Source organism: Palaemon carinicauda, chromosome 35, assembly GCF_036898095.1.
Source record: "Palaemon carinicauda isolate YSFRI2023 chromosome 35, ASM3689809v2, whole genome shotgun sequence".
In the NCBI taxonomy this organism is placed as follows: Eukaryota; Metazoa; Arthropoda; class Malacostraca; order Decapoda; family Palaemonidae; genus Palaemon; species Palaemon carinicauda.
Window position 1 is genome coordinate 56181354 of NC_090759.1, and position 21447 is coordinate 56202800.

Below are 21447 nucleotides of genomic sequence, written 5' to 3' on the forward strand. Positions count from 1 at the left end.
TAAGAGAGGACGGAATTAATAGAATGAATGTGTAGTTGTTCCAACGCTAAATACGAATCCTATCGCTCTTTATTAGGGAATATACTTTCGGCCAAGTTAGAAGACTAGCCATAAGGCTTGGCGGGGTGTAACCACCACGCTGCTTGTTGTCGGGGTGGTAGGGGGTTAGTACCAGCTACCCTGCTCATAGACACACCTGTGTACTATCGTCACTTTTACTTTTGGCTCGGTGGAGAGTAGACGTTCGTCTCTCTCCCCCGCCCAACCGAGTGGGCTTTTGACTATTTTCTTCTTTTAGTTTTTGTTATTTCACAGGTTAGTGTTGCTGTTTCCAAAGCGGTGTACTGCCGGGTTTTCCTCAAGGGCATGGCTTGGTCCTCAGCAGGGGAGTCTTTTTTCGTGTGGATGCACCTTCACCCTATGAAGTAAATGTTGCTTGCACCCTGCGATTTCGACGGCGGCAAGCGGCTACTCGGAGCTCGACTTCGGTCTTGCTCCTCTATGCTGATGATGACACACTCCCTCATTTTGCGGTGGCAGCCGGCGGAGTGAGTCCAAAGTCTGAAGCTTGTTTCCTGCACTTGTTTGGGGATACCTTTCCCGGTTGTGGGTTAGGTTTTCGCCCAAATGGTTTTCTTCAGTGCTGATAACGCCGCACTCCCTCGTTCTGCGACGGCACCTGGTGGAGCGAGTGCAAAGTCAAAAACATGTTCCTAAGCCTCTCAGGGGGCACCTTTCCCGTTCACGCGTTAGGTTCCCTCCTGAGTGGTTTTCTTCAGAGCTGACAATGATGCACTCCCTCGCTCTGCAATGGCAGTCAGCAGGAAGAGTGAAAAGTCCAAGGCATGTTCCTATTTTTGTGGAAGCTCTTGCCCCTGCCCCGTCACAGTCTTCATAGCCTGCGCCTGCTTCAGTTCTTTATCTTCATATTGACAGCGGCACTCTCCCTATTTCTGTGGTTGCTTAGCTGCCGTAGGGTTAAGTTTCCTCCTGAGAGGTTTTCTTCAGAGCTGACGGTGACGCACTCCCTCGTTCTGCAATGGCAGCTGGTAGAGAGAGTGAAAAATCCAAAGCATGTTCCTGTTCTTGTGGAAGTTACTGCTCCTGCCCTCTTCATAGCCTGTGCCTGCTTCAGTTCCTTATCATCATGCTGATAACAGCACTCCCTATTTCTGTGGTTGCTTAACCGCCGGAGGAAGGGCAAAGTCCGAAGCTTGTTCCTGCTACTCTTGATGGACACCTTTCCCGTACTTGGGTTCGGTCCTCTCTTGAGTAGTCTTTGCCACACAGGATTAAGAGATGGTTATGGACTTGTCCATACCTTTCCCTAGTCCCTTGGAGTGTGGCCCATCAGAGCATGAAGAAAATGTTACTCGGCCCCTGCGATTTTGACGCTTCGTCCGTCGTCCTTTTCTCCTTACTGTCTCGTCTCTCCCAGCAGACTCATCTCGCCTAGCAGCCTTGCCTTGCTCTATCTCGCCTCGCCTAGTCCTGCAGCAGCTCTCTAACGCCCATCAGCCAGAAATTTCCTATCAGCTCTCGATCTCCCATCAGCTTTGATCGCCTGTCAGCTCTTGATTACACCTCAGCTCGTTTCCAGGTTCTTGGAGTTCCAGCAACTGCTTCCTGCACCTGACGATTTCACGAGATCGCCCTTCTGTTCTCTCCCGCACTTCTGGACTAACGACGAAAGAGCGTAGACCAGCTCGCGACCAAGTTTCCAAACTGGCATGCAGTCCTGCTCTTGGTTACTCCTAGAATAGCGACCACTATTCAGTGTCACAGTGCTGCCCAGCTCGCAACTTTCCCTTCTGAGGTAAAGTTGCCTTACGCCTTTGACAAACATCAATGTAACCTCTTGTTGGTAGAATCTCCAACAACCAGCGACGAGTCTCAGATGCCTTGAGGGTCATTACTGTCTTTGTTTGACGGAGAACCGTTCGGGCGAGGATCGTCGAGCACTACCGGCTGCAACCCTCACTGCTACCGAGCGCATTGCTGTTCCAGCGAGACTCCTTCTTCTCTACTTATTTTCCACAACAGCGCTCAAGTTATATTCACTACCGCCTACAACCCTCACTGCAAGTGAGCACATTACTCCTCTCAGCGAGTCTCCTTCTCTACTCGTTTCCCACAACAGCACTCAAGGGCTATTGCTCAACGATCGCTATTCAAGTCTCCTAGTAAGAGCTAGCACTACCTCATCATAGTTAGCACTCTCGTTGGTGTTAGTGCACACCTTTACGCTACTTTGATGTGCATTCAATGGTGGCTGCACACAATTTATTTCTATGACCATGTCATGCAGTTAAGAGAGTTTAGTTCATACACTCTTCTTGGAACCTGACCCAGCACTCACCAATGGTAGTAGGGGTACAGCACTCTTGTCAACCTTTGCGATTAGTACTTCTCTCGCCACATGGAACTTGTAGTTTTCCTGATGCATACATCTTTTTAGAACTTCTTTATAGGAGCTTCAGCTCTCGACACGACGACAATGGGTTCGGCAGCAGATGTTTAAAGGGCCCGCACATTCGGATGCGTAAGTTTCTTTATCGGCTAGCTAGTTCTTGTTAGCGTTCACGAACGTTCATCGGACCATTACTACTCTGTATTACTACTAGTGTGTTGAAGTGCCGTAGTTGTTATCAATCAGTCTCCTCCTCTGCTCCCTGTCTCACTTAGTTTTAAGGTCTTGTTTTGGTATGTGGTTACTTTTCAAGTCGACTTCTTTATATTTGCACGACAAGATCTATGTTAGTCATGGTTGCGTTCTCGCCCATACGCAGTCGGATCTCACCAGGAAGGTAGAACATACTGTAGGTCTACACAGTGATTGCTACAATAGAGGTCTTCCGATCACCTGCTCCTGCTGCCTTCCCTTGTGATTCGGAATGAGACTCATGAAACATAATCTTTCAAGATTATTTTCTCCTCCACGAGTTAGAGAACACATTGAATCTCCTACATGGTTTCAGGTTCCGATTCCTTGTGATATCCTCATTGCCCCATCACACCTACATCATTAGAAGACAGTCTTGTAAGACATAACTCCTCGGGGTAATTGTTTGCATCCCCAATTTTTCTAGGGATTGAGTCTGCTCATGCTTATGTTTACAAACTATAGCAGTATAGATTCAAGGGATCCTCTCCTCTTTACACCTTGTTATCGTATCACTGTTTGGCCAAGCTCCCTCGAGACTGTGCAAACAGCTTTGTCCCTCCATCTTGGGGTTCTTCTTTGGGAAGACTAAATACGGCCAACCCAGAGCTTGACCTTGGTCTTTTTTTGCAGCTCACGGACAACAATGTTCTCCCTCAACCTGAGTTAGCTCAGCAAGTGGAGGGAATGAGAAGTCCGAAGCGTCGGCCTTTATTCCTTAAGGATTACACCTTTCTCGTGATACCTCTTACAAGATAGGAAAACTCATTGCTTCTTCATCCTTGCCTTTTCTAGCCTGTCGGACTCCTTCAGTCCCCGTAGCTAATCCTAATGTTGGATTGCACAGAGCTTCTCGCAACTCCTGCGGAAGTATTGAGGAGCGACATTCACTGGACTCCGCGCGTGAACAGGCGATCTGATTTGAACAAAGTTTTTTCTCCTAGGGCTTATGCGAACAAGTGTCGCTCGCAAACCCCACCCAGTGACCGAGGTTGACTACGGGCAGAATATCTGCAGTTCGGCCACAGACATGGCACATCATTACAGTCCCATCCATTTGTGGAGGTGTGATGGCAGGCCTCTACAATCTATTCGATCCGAAAATCGGTACGGACATCCAGATCAGGCATTACGTGATCAATGTACAGTATGACTATGTTTTTCATCAGTCTCTCCGAGCTTCTGCAGAACTCCCTCCACGACACGACCTACTCAGACAACCACACGTGAACATCTACTACAAAGCTGTAGGATCTCTACGTCTTCACGCCTGGAGACTGTTCAGCATCTCTTCACACAGAGAGGCTTTTCGTCACAAGTTGCAAATAGGACATTCTGGATACCTCCGGAAATCTTTAGCTGTTGTTTACCAGGCTAAGGGGACTATCTTCTGTGGTTGTTGTTGTGGAAGGAATACCTCCCCTCGATACCGCTTTCCAGCAATAGCGGTTCTCCTTGGATACTTTTGGGAGGAAAAACTCCTCTGTCTTGCTGTGAAAGGCTACCGCTATGCTTGAGCCTAGCCCTTTAGGCTGAAAGAAGTTAATATTTCCTTTTGTAGGAATTGTTTTTCCTCATATGAAATTTCAAGCTTACCTGTCCTCATTTGGAAGGTAGAGCACCTCCATGGAATGTGGTTTGTATCCTTCGGTCTTTGAAGGGTGCCCCCTACGAACCCCTATGCCAGACATAAGATGTTCACCTGACCTTAAAGAGGGTTTTTCTACTCACATTGGTTTCGGCCAAGAGAGACTACGAACTCCATGGTCTTTCTTACAACATAACCCATTCAAGGCGATAGAGAGGGGTACTGCTCGGCTTTGTCCCAGAGTTTATCGCTAAGACTCAAAATCCGGGATTAGCGTATCCTAGATTCGGACCCTTCCAGATTGGGAGTCTTCGTTATGTAACCGAAGATTCAGATCAACGTCTACTTTGTCCAGGGAGGAGGTACTACCTCAAGAGAACCACAGGAGCTCTCCCCGAGTGTCGGCACTCTTTGTCAGCTGGAGGAAGATGAAGAGAAGGATCACCAAAAACATGATCATTGGTTTGATTCGCAAGGTCATAGACCGAAAGTTGAACCCTGATCACTCCCCCCAAACAAGACAACCCAGAGCTCATGACGTTAGGGGCATAGGTACGTCCCTAGCGTTCAAGAAGACCTACTGTGACGTCGACTGCCCAGTGTCTGAATGCCGACCACACTTTAACATTCACTACAATGCAGGCCCTACAAGTGGGTGTTTGGAAGAGTGCATAACGTGACCCACAGGAACATGGAGACATTCTCCATTGGCCCTGTAGTGGCTACGTAACAAATGGTTTTAAACACCTCAGGCTGCTTGACAGACAAGCTGCAGATGGTGGAGGGCAGTTACCCAGTATTAAGTCTGAGGTGAATGACAAGAATGACTGGCTCTTTCTTGCTTTCATCTTACCCTCTTTTGGAGAACAGCTCTACGGTATTGTACAAGCTAGCCGCCTCTGTCTGCAGATTAAACCATATCCCTTGTGTAACCTGGTATAAAGATGCAGTATAATATTTACTTGTTTCGCCCCCATACCCCTTCGTGAGGTGGGATTGCGTAACGTCTATGGTTGGTTCAAAGATTCCTACATTTGAGAATTCTTACCTAGACTAATCACATGGCTAGTATCACACAATCGCATAGATTGCTCGGGCTGCTAAAGCATGCTATTGGATGTAGGTTTTAGCGAGGTGTCAGGTTTTTCTTGATAGGTGCGTAGCTCGAAAGGCGAAAAACCCGTGGTCAAAAGCAGGCCAGTTGGTTAGGAATTTCACCCACCTTAGGGGTGAGTCTTCCTTGATGTAGAGCAAAAGGGTTTGTATTTAGTGTTGGAACAAATGACTGATTTAAAGTAATTTGAATTTTTCCTAACAATGCAAACCTTGAGCTCTTTATATAAATTTGGCCTGCCATGATCTATCCCCCCTGTAGGTCCTGCCTGCAAGCAAAAGTGATGATAATACACAGGTGTGTGCGTGTGTGAACAAGGTAGCCGGTACTAACCCCCTACACGTACGCCTTGTTAACTAGCGGTGGGGTAGTTACACCTTGTGAAAAATCTTGTAGCTAGTCTTCCAGCTTCACTGAAAGTATATTTCTTAATAAAGAGCTCAAGGTTTGTATCATTAGAAAAAATACAAATTATAGAGAATTTTGAAGAACATTATGATAGACAACTGTTGTCTGCTTTTACAGGCATGCAGCTGCATTAAGGGTGACTATGATTCATTTTGGTTATAAGTAACTTAATACTGCTGTTCTTATGAAAAGCTTATTCCTTTTAAGATAACCTATTTTAAGTTTTACTCATACGAAACACCACAACTTATGTAATTGTTCAGCTTCTTTATGATCTTTCTCCTCTTCTGCCTGTAGGGGGACATTGCTATCAGTGCACTCCATGTGTGCACTGTAGGTATGGCTGAGGAGAGTCTTTGAATTGTTCCTTCACCCCCCTATCTACACCCGTATTTTTTCCATTAGATTTGACCTCTATTCCTAATTTTTCCCTTATTGCTGTCCATTCTCTTTCAGATTCTACATCACAGTACAACTTGAGGGAATTATGCCTTATTGAATGGTCTTCCTTGCCCCAGTACTTGGCCCAAATTTTGTTTAAAGCTAATCCTCCTCTCCTGTCAATGACTTTATCAGTTCATCCAAAGCCATGTTTGTCAACTCTTCCTAATGTTCCTCCAGAAGTGTGATAACCTGTTTGTCTAAGATATCCCCCCAGTAAGCCTTTGAAATCATTCAGGGCCCAGTTCCTCAAATCCCTCCAGCAGGCATTGATGATCTGAGCTGTATGGTAACTAATCGATTGCTCTGTATGAGTGCAGTGGCATCCCAACTTGAAGATTCATTCTTTTCATAATGTACTCTTGCGCAGCTTTAGCAAATAAATTTACAGTTCTGAACTTCTTTTTCTATCAACTAATGAAATTTTCTGCCCTTAATTATAGACAGCACTTGATGAAGTCTCTTGGACTATACTGTGACTGTGACTCAATAACTCACAACTCGCTCGGAGATAAGACAATAGCTAACACTAGTAAGGCAGCAAAATTCCATTTGTTTGTGTAGTTAAACATTTACATAAACACTCGTTATGGGATGAACAGTAACACAGACAGATTTCAGGAAGCACATGGGTATCTTGATGCTTGGGAAAAAGCATCAACTTGCTGGACTAGCATGATGCACATCTGCAAATTGGCTGGCTAGCCTAGCTTGTGAATGACAAAGCAGGAGGTTTTATGGTGTGTGATCATGAATTTTGCCAAACAGTTTGCTCTTCTGATGAGTGTGTTTTCACGTATAGTCTTTAACAATGGTACCCATTTGGTCAGCCATGAATGAGTGCAGACTACATTACATTACAGTATTGTAATTGATTATGCAGTAATTTCTTTAGAAATCTGAAAAAAAATAGTGAATTACTGTAATATAAGTGATATGCCATAATCTTTTCAGGTAACCAAAATTTATTTTGATTATATATAATGCAAAGTACGTTTACACATGAAAAAAATAACCATAAATAATTTTCAATGTAAATTCATGTATATTTCCAATAAAAAAATTGTATTTAGAAAACTTTTAAAAAAAGAGTAGACTTAGAGAAAATGGTACAATAAAAAAGAACAGGTAAAGCTCTCAAACACATCCTGTTGGTAACATGATCCAAAGATTTACTGTAGTTTAGATTGGCATGGTCTGTGCTACTTGTTTTTTTGTTGGTATAGTATTGAAGCATATCTGTAGATACTACTAACAAATAAGCAGAGCCAGAGATATGCACTCATTTAATAAAGTAGGGTAGTAAATCTTCCTATGGATATTAAATTTGTGAATGTCATATTGTTTGGTACTTTCCTTCCTTAGCCTTTGCTTCGAGGGATTTTATGTTATTTAAACGAATCTTACCTGGTAGTCATTATGCCTTAACCATCGAATCCACCGGTTTCCTGACTTTCTAACCCCATCTTCCCCTCTCCTGTGATGATCAGTAGACCCGATAGGTGAACACCACTAGCTATTGTATCCCAAAAACTTGATGTAATCGAAGTCAGGTACACAATGTGTACTGGGCTCTTCTGCCGTTACTTAATTTAAGAGTCTAATGGGTAAATTGGTAGACTTTGAAGAAGTTAATGGGTGTGTCTGCCTAGTTTTAAAAACACTGTTATGTATAATTCAGGAGGTGCCAAAATATTTAAAAAGACATATGGCAGAGTAGTTGAGGTACTACCGTACTAGAGTTAGTGATAGAGCCTAGTGATTTGGTAATTAACTGGAATGACAGTGACATTACTAATAGGGTACCGGGTAGTTGGATAGAGGCATTCGGTAAGAAGGTTAAACCCTAACTTTTGCCTGTCCCCAATTATATGAGCACTGGCATTTATACTTGTGAGTAAGGGATTAAAACAGCTCCAAAATTCAAAGCAGGTTTTTATTATACTGTAAATCAGATAGATACAATTCATGGTGATATTTTTCTTTTATTTTAGAAATTTGAGGTTTTATATGAAGTGGTTTTTTCAGGTGCCATATCAAACACCATTCATTTCCTGCCAGATGTACAGTTGTGTATTGAATACAGTACTCTATTGATAAAATTATGCGGAAATAAGCTAATTGAAAACTACTAACTACACCACTCATCATAGCAAGTTAGGAGTGTTTTTCTAACGTAAATGTAAATGCAGGAGCCAGTAGACTTATCACGAGAGCTCTTATTAAGCTGGTTGGTTTTCCCAGACATCTCTTTCTTGAAGAAAAGCCATGTTCAACTATTTATAGTTTATACAGTAAGAGGGTTTTTTGAAGGTCGGGCTATAGTAGAATCTAGTTGGATTGTATTGTGTTAATACAGTAGTGTACAGTGTAACATAAGCAATGCAAGTTTCTATGTGGAAGTAAAAGAGGTGAGATGACTTGGATTACATACCAGGAACCTATATATCATTGTACATTATTTGTGTATGTAAAACTTGAATACGGTGTTGTTTTGACTCTACTTGATTATTAATTTTATTATTATACAGTTCTATAAAACTAAGGTGCTGTACGTGTATTTAATTTGTTATTGTTGTTTATATACCATATTCTTATTTGCAGGAAATTCAAAAGGGATGGTAATGACTCGTGGGCGTGGAAGAGGCATGAGGGGGGGAATGATGCGTCCCATGGCCCCGGGGGCCCTCACTTTGTACCAAAGATGAAGCAGTTTGTGCTCGTCTTCCATTTGACATGGTGCTTTGTGAATCTGCCTTTCCAAAAGTGAAACCAGCACCGGATGAATCAGCTTTCACACAAGTATGTGCGGTCGTGCTGCCGTTGATTGTTGTTTTTACTGTAGATTCAATTTCAATCCTAATAAAAGAAAATTGAACTATAATTACTGAGTTGTGGCATCATCTTCATTTACTTCATGAAGTTATATTTATTGTGGTGCTGTTATTAAATTCTTTATTTATAAAGTAACAGTGTTTTGCATGATTTTGACTAATATATAATTGATAAGATATTGAAATAAGGATAGTTTTATATGAAAGTGAACCTTTCAAATGGAAGGCAATGTATGTTTGATAGTGTTTTGATACATTAAAGTACAGTACAGTACTAAGAAAATATTTGTTTATAGCAGCAATCATGTTTTATATTCGGGAATCAGAATTTATTGGATGAGGAAAAATTGAGATAAGAGAAAGTTAAAGTAGTTCTAACCTAAAAAGCCAAACCTGAATAGCAAATTCTATATGAAGTTAGTTCCTTATTTTCAGTTGATAATACAAGCATTTAAATTAAAATGTTAGGGATAACAAAGATATGAATAGTCAGTAAAATCTCTCTCTCTCTCTCTCTCTCTCTCTCTCTCTCTCTCTCTCTCTCTCTCTCTCTCTCTCTCTCTCTCTCTCTCTCTCTCTCTCTCTCTCTCTTTTTTTTTTTTTTGGGGGGGGGGGGCAACAACAATCATTTATTGGGGTACATTAGCTTTAATCTTGGTAGCCAAGGACAGTAAACTCTCTGATCTGGACCAATTGAGGGGAAGGGGGGACCAAACTTAATATGCTGATTGTAGGTTAGACACCAATAAACATGTCTAGGATACTGATAAGTTTTTTAATAATACAAAACTTATTTTATTCATGCTAGGCTATTAGATAATATTTCCTATTATTACAGTGAATCTTCCTCACAATTCATTTGCTTCCTTTTTCTGGCACAAACTTGGTGATAAAAAACTCGGTGAAAACAATACCTTTTGTGGATTTCAACCAGTCTAACATCCTTATCACTAAGATAAAAAGAAGTCACAAGTTCAGATAATGGTACCTAACTGGGGACTAGTACCCTCTGAGTTGAGATGCTTCAACTTCACTGCTACACCAAAATTTAGTACTTGGCCTTTAGGGACATACACTTTGGGCTACAGGAATGTTGTAGGGAGATGTATTCCTTCTCCCTTTTTTGAGGGATTGGGGTCAAAGATTAGGGTTGTGGCCTCATTGGTAACGTTTCTGCCTGGTGGTCGCCAGACAGGGATCCAAGTCCCGCTACACTCGATAGTTCCTTTAATGTTTGCAACCTTACCATCCTTGTGAGCTAAGGATGGGAGTTTGGGGAAGCCTATAGGTGTACCTGCTTAGTAATCAGCAGCCATTACCAGGCCCTCCTTGGTTCTAGATTGGGTGGAGTGGAGTCTTAGGTGCTGATTATATGAGATATGGTCAGTATGTAGGGATTGTCTTGCTTGTTAGGGCAATGTCACTGTCCCTTACCTCTGCCATTCATGAGTGGCTTTTAATGTCTTTAAGAAGGGTAGGAAATGAATTATGCCTCATTACCCTCTACCAGATTGGCCTCCTTCTCTTACTCTTCTTCTGATGATTTGACCAAGAAGAACAAGTCTCATTGGAAGGCTGCTCACTATTAGTCCTGTTAGGCTCAAAGCAACTGCTTGTCTCCTTTATGAAGGGGGATGTAGCAGCCTATCCACAGACTGGTACCTTTCATGTTTGTCTATTGGAATGTAGGCCCAGTATGACAGCTGCTGTTAACCTAGCAGATGTCAGAAATTGATATTATTATTATTATTATTACTAGCTAACTTGCAACCCTAGTTAGAAAAGCAGGATGCAATAAGCTCACTAACATCATATCCTTCTGTAGTGGCTAATGAAGCATACCTACTGTCCAATATTTTGAGGTCAGTGTACCAGATCATAAGCCTGATATTACAGTTGGTGCGGATGTACCAGTTGTCACGGATCCATGCCACTGGGTACTGATCTCTAACATTGTCTTCGTGAGTAGATCACAGATCCTATCCATTGTTTGGTACCCTCAGGATAGGTCTTCTATGATATAGTGAGGGACATAAGTGGCCACACTACCTATTCCTGCAGAGCCATACAGGACTGACCTGGACTTCTCTCATTTTGTGATGCTTCAACAAGCATGAAATGAGGTGAGGGCATGGTCTTTGGATGACCCATGTGGTTTGCATGTTTATCAGCATCACCTCAGTCCTTACATGTGATCAGTCCCTCCACTGCAGTACTCATGGGCACATGATGGTTCTAGGACACTTGTCCTTGCTCATTCATGAAAAGCATACTTTGCCTGTCTGTTCCTGAGGATCTACAGTAATGTGGTCAGACCATTCACAATTGGTTACTGAGTCTAACTTGTGAAAATACGAAGCTGGTCATGTGTTTGGGACTAGAGCTTACATACTCAAGTGAGTTTGAATATTCCCTGGGATAAGCTGGCATTCTTTTGCCCTTTTCGAAGGAGGGTCCTAAGAATACTTCACCTTCAGGTATTAAGCATCCCAAGTAGTGAGCTATTTCCTGGGGATCATTGAGCTAATTTAAGAGGAAAATTGACTCGGACAACAACCTTATTGTATTCACCTGGGCTTAGCCTTGAGGTAAACTTTGGTATTCCTTGTGGTTCAGGACCATTTTTTTTACTGTCTTTATCCAAAATTTCTAGCAGTGTCATGTGCCAAGTAAGTTCAAAGAACTCTGTTCATGAGAAACCATTGGATTTTAACCAGTCTTGAGAGCCCCTGACTCTTTCATGGCAAGGGAGTCTCGTTGATGGAAGAGATGGGAATTTTTTTTACTGGTAAGCTCATTTGTCTTGGATTAATAAACATTCTTCCAGTCTAACATTTACCCATAAAAATCTTCTCTGCCATTTAGAGTAGGGCTCTGAATCTTCTCCTGTTTTGCTACTGAGCATTATTGTGATTGGACATGGATCGGTCACTGTAGCTAACTTCACCAGTCTTCCTGGCTGTTGTTCCTCAAGAATGAGTGAAGTTAGAAGGCTTTGGATCTTTCTTGCAGTTTAGTATGCATTCTTAAGGGTGCTCTTGATTTTGAAGAAAGAGACTTGTTGTCTTTTTTCTTGTTGGAGGTATCTAAGTGAGAAGGTATTTTTCTTTTTTCGATGGAGTATCTTAAAGCTATCACTCTTATAGTCAATTGATTGTGGAAGCAAACTAGGTCTTTTATCTCTATATTCTGGAACAAGTTTGTTCCATAAAATAGTTCAGTGATGGGCGGGCCTGGGTTACTTTGGAACCCATCCAGAAGACAACATTATACTAACTCATATCTTCCAAAGTACCTCCTTATCCTCCAGGGAGTGTTGGACCAGTTCAAGGTCAGGCTGCAGGCAGGGTTCAACTCCATATGTGTTTACTTGTTTTATCACCTTGGGGCTTCTCTTTTATGTTGCCTCTTTGGATATATTTAGATGATTGGTTGACTAACTTAGTTAAGGATCTTTTTGTTGTTCAAAGATGCACTCTCCTATCTCGGGATTTTGATATTTGGATAGGTCAATCTCATGTTCAAGCAAAATCTAAGCATTTTGAAACTTGTCTTATCAAGTTTAGGTAGGTAAGGTATTATGCAGTTCCTGTGTACAATACCTGACTCCCTAGTCATTTTGACATTCTTCTTCATACACTTGAACTTCTTAAACCAGCCTTTGTTTTACAGTGTGGCTGTGGCATATTAACTAGTGGTTAAGAAGGATATTCTTCAGATGTGAGAACTATTCCTTCTACCCTGGATATGCTCTCTGATTTGATCTTGGAAAAAAAATTTTGTCCATATTTTGTTTAAAAGTAGCATACTCCATAGTACACAAAGTTTTATTTTGAGCAAGGTATAATCTACATAGGTGGTAAATAATTGTTCCCAGCATCTCCTTTTAAATAACTTGGCCTGCTTAGTTCCTTAGTTCGTTATTAACTAAAATTGACTTCAAGAAGTTTAAGACATGGACAAACTCAAGTAGCATAGTGCCAGTACCAGCCCTTTGCTGTGCTTAATTTTGTCTATGAAGACTTGTAGAGCTCATTATAAATATGAAATAAGAAGCTTTCATCTCTGGATCTTTAGAAGACTAACCCCCAACACCTCACTCTTTTCCTTCGTAACGGAGGATTCCTTTGTCAGGCTTTGAGACACTGGCATTTATAGTGTGCCTTGAACTCCTGTGCAAAAGGCATAAAAGAAGCCATGTACAGTGAACCCTCGCTACTTCGCGGTTCGACCATCGCGGATTCACCACTTCGCGGATTTTTTCCATAACCCATATATATACAGTAATATATATATATATATATATATATATATATATATATATATATATATATATATATATATATATATATATATATATATATATATATATGTATGCATGTATTTATGTATATATGTAGGTATGTATATGTGTATACATATAAATATATATATATATATATACACACACACACACACACACACACATATATATATATATATATATATATATATATATATATATATATATATATATATATATATATATATATATATCTAAAGTAGGAAGATGTGATGTAGTTCTAAGGGAAAAGTATGGGAAATATGTCTGGGTAATAAGCAAAGCTCTACCTCCAGTTTGTTTCTACATTATGATCAGAGATAAATGTAAACAAAACATTGGTTGCCATTTTTTATCGTGCTTTTTAGCATGTTTAGGAAATGCATGATATAAAATCACCTTTACTATTTGTGCCTGTTTTAGTTTAGGGTACTGTAGTACATGCATTAAATGTTCTGTACATTAAAGGGTAGTTTGTTAACAGTACTACGTACAAGGGAAGGTTTTAAAAGTCTGAATATACATGTTGAATAAATAGGTAAATATGGTGTCACTACTTCGCGGATTTTCACCTATCGCGGCCGCGACTGGAACCTATCTACCGCGATAAACGAGGGTTCACTGTACACCTTTACGATTTAGTTTTAAAGAGGGGTAACTGTCCAACTTAGCGCTCATTAAAAACGATCACTTTTAAAGAGGAGAGAAAGCCAACTTAGCTCTCATTTAAGCAAGTCTCTTACAAGGTACAGTGGGTTGCCATTACATTGGCTCCACCTTCCGATCCTCTGATTGACTATTCTAGAAGGGTGTGTATTATGGAACAAGTTTCTAGCAAGGTCTAGCCATATCTTTTCATACATTCTGTAAAAACTCCAATGTTGAAGACCTTTTCTCCATAAAAACTAACCAACTTCAAAAATTGACTGTGTCGGCCATCTCTTGATATAAAGTTAATCCTCAACTGTGTTCAAAAGCAACCCCGACTAATTCATAACTTACTACAAGAAGTAAAGGATTTCTTATAGCAGGATGTAGACTGGTCCTAGGTATATATAAATCCTACTAGTTTGGAGAAGGATAGGCTGCACTTTTCAAACTTCTCCATCCGAGAAAGAACCTCTTAGCTCCTCTAAGAGAATTAAGGGCTCTAGTGTACAACCATATACAGTTTTGTCTACGAGCGGTTGAACCTTTTTGGCACCATAACTTCATTATAGAAGTTCATACATCATTCCCCTCTCAGAATGATACAACTACTTTTCTCTTGCAGGAACGTTATTTCAGAACCTCAATCCCCAAGTCCACCCTTTTTCCTTCCTGTCCCAATCTACAACATATCCTCTAATGGTTGGATTGGCATCTGGCTGACTTCAGCCTGGAGGTCAAGAAACTAGACCTCTCACTTCCAATACATTGGGCCAAGGTTAGGGTGCAACCTTTGCCAAGCTCGAATTTTAGGATTACCTGTATGTAGTTCAGAAAAAACGAAGCTTTACATCCTTTATCCGCAATGTTCTGTCCCTAACCAAAGATCTAGTTTAGGGGAACTTAAAAAAATGCACAATGTCTATAGGAGATACACCTTTGCTGCTTTGTTTTCCTTTTTGGTTCTACTAGCTCATAGTTTCTTCAAGGTACTTGGGATTGGATTGCTCTTTCATTGCTTCTCATACCATACCCCACTTAATGAGAAACCCCAAGCTTGTTACCATCCTCTGCGGTTACTAGTCAAACGTACATAAGATTATAGTACAAACATTAAAATATTCAGGGAATTTTCATCAACTTTCAATTCCTTGTGAGGTGGATTCTAACTAGCTCACTGGGATACATTATCTTTTGGAAGATTCGTCAAGCCAAGTTTCATAATAAAATGTATTGTTTTAATGTAAATAGAACTTCTCTAATGATCACATTCCAGTTGGAAGATGATTATATATAAATTTTAATTGCTGAGCCCTGGTTGTGAGATGTAAACAATTATACTTTTATAAATGTGGTTTTAAGTATATATATGATAAATTCTATTTTGAAAATAGGCTTAATTGATATAACCATTTATGATGTGATTCTATACTTTACTGTGTAAGGAGGTTAGCTAACCAAAAATTAATTTGCAACAGGAAACTGGTTTTTAATTTGTCTTGTGACTAAACTCACACTTGAAGCATATAATATATGGCATATGAATATTGCGTAAATATTGAAATAATACATTTTATGAAAATTTGATCTTATACAAACCATTTAAGAAGTGGGCTAGCCCACTAAAAATTCATGCACAACTGGTGGGACAAGAACCATAAATTATTACTAAAGAAGGTTTTTTATCAATAAACATATGTATTATATGTTAGGCTATGAAGTACTTATTCTTATAACTAATATAAACATCTATGAAGTGTACTAGTTTATTGACTATTTGTGAAAAGGTCACCACCATACTCGACATCCATATGTTTCGCTACCACCAAGAGTCAATTATGAATCGTTTACAATTGTAAACATTCGCTATACAACGCATATAATAAGTTTTCACTTTAGAAGTTATGGGGCAAAACACAACATTGAACACATTATATACATACAGTAATAAGGACAACAGTGAAGTATTTAAGAGCAGACCATAATTCTGGGTTTTGTATGACTACCAAAATTTCGTATGTAAAACTTTTGAAAATTTAAATGTTAATTAGATAGCGGCATATTGTTTTATTGATTTTTGATGAATGTACAATGACTTTAGATTATTTTAAAGTACTTTAATCAACATGACACAGCTTTTTCAACTTTGTATTTTTATCGGTGACATCAACAACATGAAGTTATTCGTCAATCTATCGAAGGTAAATGTATTTCAATTGAGATTTTTTATATAGCAATTTTTTATATGTTTGTGGAGTTATTTAAGATTATTTTAAAGTAGTAAATTTCAATTTTTTTATAAACTCTAAAAGGTTTCCAGAGTTTTTCACCTTATAATATCTCTATATATAGATTTTTGGGATTTTTAATCAATATTACATAATTTTTTCAATTTAGTATTTTTATGTGCGAAATGCTTAAAAGACTACCGTTCACTGTTAATTTTTTTTCTGTGGATGTGTTTTGTTAATGTATTTTTTTAATGAAACTACATCACAACAAAATTCCATATTTTCTCCTGCAAATACTGTAATCTATATGTATAGTATATTGTATTATACATACATGTACTGTACTAAACTCTTAATAAAGTCAAAATTCATATTAGGTTATTCCAACCATGTTACTACAGTATTTACTACTTTATCACAAAAATTATTTTATGGTCCAAATAATGTCCAGATAAACAAGAGTTTACTGTATAGATATGTTTGTCTAATCAGGGTTTTCAACAAATCCATGAAAGATCTTCCCCATACACACTGAATAAGGCATGTCTAATATTTTGGTCAGAAAGACTTAAAAATCTCGTATTCAGATATATTGTCAAGAGGTTTTTCTTTACAGGCACTGTTGAAGAGAAATGCAGACTTATCGCCCACTCCAGCTGAGCAGGCTGCAGTTCTTAATCTAGTCACAAAAATTCAGGGTGTCATGGACAACCTTATTGTAGACCCGGGGAATTTTGATGCATGTGTAAGTGTATTAATGCTTGGTTGTTTTGTGGCTTGTCGTGGTAATGTCATTTTTAGTTATTGTTTTAGTTAGATATGATTTTGCATCATAATATTGCATGGTTGAAAAAATAAGCATTGCAGTTTATTGTGGATATTTTTCGTAACATGGTTTTTTCAAGTTAAGTGAGATTTGTACAAAACCTAAATAAAAATCGCTATTACTGTATATTGATTGTGGAGAAGCCACATGATACATTTGATTTTTATAGTGCTTGTAATATTTTATTACAAAGATAGTGAATAACAAATTATAAATCATTCATGAGACTTACAGTTTTCTGTAACATAGTATATTGTCTACCAATGATACACAATAGACTAAATAGATATTTGCTCCTACACATATACAAACCTTTCATCCTTTAAAGGAATGTTGATATCAGCATGAGCTGGAACTGCTATTGAAATCATTAACAAGGTAGTTAATAACAGTTGATTAGCGAGAGCGAGACCCCTCACCCCCTCTCACCTGTTGGAAGTTCTTCACTTTATGTTTCTGCTGCAATGAGTAATGACGTAATTTTGGACCCTGAATCGAACTTGCTATTTTCTTTTTCTTTCAGGAAGTGAATGCTTTCTGTTGATTGCTGTGGATGTGAAGCAAGGATTTGAACTTGTGGAAAGGGCAGACTTAGCAACCAGTTTTATTTAATCTGGCTGTAGGTCCACACTCTAACTGTGCTTCTCTTAAGGAGCATAAGTGTTCGCAGTCATCTCCATGTGCTGAGTGTAAGCCGTAGGCTCCTGTGCAGTAACAAACGTATACCTTGAGGGGGACGATTAGATCTAAGCCTTCTCTAAGGTTTGTCTTGGCAACACCCAAGTAGGCACTGAGTAGGTGTTTTGCTTCTTCCCGTTCAAGTGCTTTTGGTACTGCTACTTCTGTGCTTATTCCCCTGGTTTGGTCCCTGTGGAGTATGCGTCATGAGTGGGGACCACTTGGAGGTAAATCTACGGGTTTTTGAGTTGTGGTGGTGTATAGGGTTCCCCCAGTGTTTGGCACTCCCCATCGGAGGGTGGAGGCTTTCCTCCATTGCAATGCATACCACTGATGATGAATTTGTCTTGAGGAAGGGTTGGACCTCCTTATGTCTTTCATGTAGTCCCTCGATATCTTTTTGAGGGATCAAATAGCAGAAACTACCCCTTTTCCGGTGTCTTCGGTGCCAGTGTTTCCCTTGCTGATCCCAGTGGTGAAGGACATAGTAAATGTGCTTGACCCTTCTATGCCCTCACTGTGACCCTTGTGCCCTGGGGTCCAAAGCTCAGATCTCCCTCTCCCTCTTCTATAATTATGACTCTGATACTTCTTAGAAGAAGTCAAAGAAGTTAAAGGAGGGCCGCCATAGCCGTAAGAAAGGGATCCTTATGACATCACTTCTCATTTGGAGGAGTGGGGTGGATAGCATTTTATTTGCTCCTCTCCCTGCATTTTGGCTCCCAAAGCTGCAGCAGCAATCCTGTACCATGGCTACCATGGTAGCCAGGTGGAACAGGTGTGCATGGACCTGTGTCTTGACCATGACCTTGTGGTGCAGCTTGGGTGAGTCAGGTGTACACCCTATGCTATTTGCCTGTACTATGGCCCCTCATTGCTGTGGCATGGGTTCCCCAGCTGTCCCGGTAGCCAAGTGGGATACGGGTATATGGCCCTTACATTTTCCATTCCACATTCCTGCTCCCCCTTCAACCAATGTTACTTCAGTATAGCAAGTCGAGAGGATGGCACACTCGAGGTTATCGTTGCACTGTCTTGTGCAGTGGAAGACCAAGAGATTAGTAGCAAAGGGACTTAATCCGCTTGCCTCTGGGCACAGGGCCATGGTTGTTCCCCCACCCCAATCAGCAGAGGGAAGAATAAAAGTTACTCCTCCTGTCTCTGCCTTGGTCGTTGCCAAGGATTCTTACTCCGTTATTGTCATCCTTCCTGGGCCTTCTTCAGTTTTTGATTACATTGCTAGCTGTATTTTAGGAATGGGTTATTTGTGGGGGAAAATGAAGCGCTGAAACAACCGGCTGGAAATTGTACAACACCTGGGTAGGAGGGTACATGGGATTAGTCTGCCCCTTAAATACCGAACCTTAGACTGGTGCTGACGGAGGCAAACAATCCCGAGTCGTAGTGTTCCTGGCTGTCAATAATGGGTACAACGGTCAGAGGGAGGCAAACTTGGCTCCACTTGTGGGGAGAACCTTGGTCATTGAGGATCAAAGGCCCAAGCCATTGCTATATATAGGTGCTAGGAGTATCTATCTAGTTTGGCCATAAATGGAGTTGAAGATCAGATCTGTAGGTCTGAGAACTCTCGCTTCCAGTCAGTCAAACAGACTTTTCCTACCTTCACTCTCAAGACAGAGAAGGTGCTATGCATGCTTGCTGTGGCTACCTCTTCATGTTTACCCATCATACGCAATGACAGGGTGACTTCATAGAGACTCAGGTGAAATGATATTTGGATAGATATGATGTTGAGAAAAAAAAGAAAAAGCTGGAACTTGAAACCTTGATATTAAACTTGGAGGCTGTTCATTCAGGATGTTAGATCAGTTGAAATTTAAAGTTGCAAAAGATGTGGAATAGTTAACAATTGATAAAAGCATTTATAGCATTGGGAGAAAGGAAAAAAAAAATAGATGAGAGCAATTTGGAGAATTTTTTTAGTTACTTGGAAATGATTGTACTTGAGTATTTTAAACTTTAGTTTTAGATATGAATTCAAATGTTTGTTTTTTACTGGATGTATAATGGCTGGTTTAAGTTGATATAATAAAACAAAGTATCGAAACTTGTCCTGTTTGATATTAATATTGAGTATTTTTTTGTTTTTCTGTTAGAAATAAAAAACATTGTTTGTACATTTTGAAACGGTTGATTAACCAGTTTTTAGAAATAATTAAAGTTTTTATCATAGAATTAGTAGTTAAGTAAAACTTTTATAGTACGGTCAACTCTTGTTATCCGCATGTTTGGTATTTGCAAATTTTTTATAACGCTAAAATGCAAAAGTTGACACTAAATTTCTTAACTGTGAAAAATTGCCAAAGAACACTAGTCAAAATGAAAAATTGAGAGTTAGAAATTGCCAAGTACAGCACAATATTAAAAAAGACTAGTCAAAACATAAACAGTATTAAAAAATGCTGAAGAACTCTTGTAAATTTAGCTTCAGAAATCAGAAAATGATACTTAACAGCATGGTATTAAAAATCGTCAAAGAATGCTAATCAAAACTCAAAGCTTAGAGTTAGAAATTGGCATACTGTATAAGTTAGGAAATTATAGCAATGTTACTTTGTAAATTATATGTGAGCATGTTCTCAATACTGCCACTGGTAATTACATTTTTTAAAATGTATCTTGAATTGATAATAGAAAAGTAAAAAATTCTTAATTGTTCCCGTGCAAAATACAAACTTTCCGCTCTTTACTGTAGAGTATTATTTCAACAAGGATGAAACCAGCCAATAAGCTATTTGTCAGGATGTTGTAACCACCCACTGCTAGTTAGGGGGAGGCAATATCTCCGGCTCAAACCAGCACTAGCGACTAACCGTCGCTTTTTATTTTGGCTCTGTAAATACGTAGTCTTTCTCTCCCGCCAAACCCTTTGGCAACTGCCCTAATGCATAATAAATTTCCTTTAGAGCTGCCTTCCTTACACGGGTTCCCCATGCAAGGAAGGAAGCAAGAGGCTTTTGGCCTCTTCCTCTGCTGCTCACCCAATGTTCGCTCTACTTCGGAGGGCGGGTATGAGCAGTGGCTGACAGGAACTCCTCGGAGTTACTTGTCATGGTACGGCTAGGTCTTGGGAACAATTTTGGCTTAATTCTGGAGGTTGTATGGGGTGCTGGTCCTCTAGCCGGGTTCGTCCAAAGGGAGGAGATGTAACCCCTAAGACCGGGAGGTTCTCCTCCAAGTGATACGCAGTCTGACCTTTAGAGGAAGGACGATGCAACACCTTTCTCCCCTCTGAACCGCAGCTCCCTCTACTGCGAGGCGATGCGCCATCGGAAGGAAGAGTTGATTGATCCTCTCGCGAGAGGGGAGATCTTCTCATACATTCCCTTCTGAGCGGCAACTCCCTCATCCACGAGGCGATGCGCCATCGGGAGGAAGAGGTGTTGATCGATCTTCTCGCTTTCGAAAGGAAAGATCAGGTCCCTCCGAAAGATATTGGACTTGCGGCAGAACTTTTATTCTTCCATGCTCAGTCTATGTTCTTCAGAGCTTGTCGTTGATTGAGTTAGACGTTTGCTTACAATTCCTTCTCACTGCCGCTGTGCCCTCAGTACGAAACAAGTCTCGTTGCATTTTCCGTATGGGATCTTTGCAGCAGATAGTGACGACCGCGGCCCGCTTGTGCCTCTTGTCCCATCAACGAGTCTCGTAGCCCTTAACTCTTCAGGGTTATTG

The 21447-nt window shown here is 40.2% G+C and overlaps 1 protein-coding gene across 1 annotated transcript in view; it reads left to right on the top strand.

Moving 5' to 3' along the window:
* Window positions 1-8831: 8831 nt before the first annotated feature.
* LOC137627753 (interleukin enhancer-binding factor 2 homolog) overlaps window positions 8832-21447 on the top strand; it is a 38435-nt gene continuing 25819 nt past the window's right edge. Inside the window, 4 exon segments of the mRNA XM_068359041.1 lie at window positions 8832-8883; window positions 8886-8930; window positions 8933-9015; window positions 16864-16992. Of these exon segments, the coding sequence (XP_068215142.1) occupies window positions 8832-8883; window positions 8886-8930; window positions 8933-9015; window positions 16864-16992 (309 nt within the window).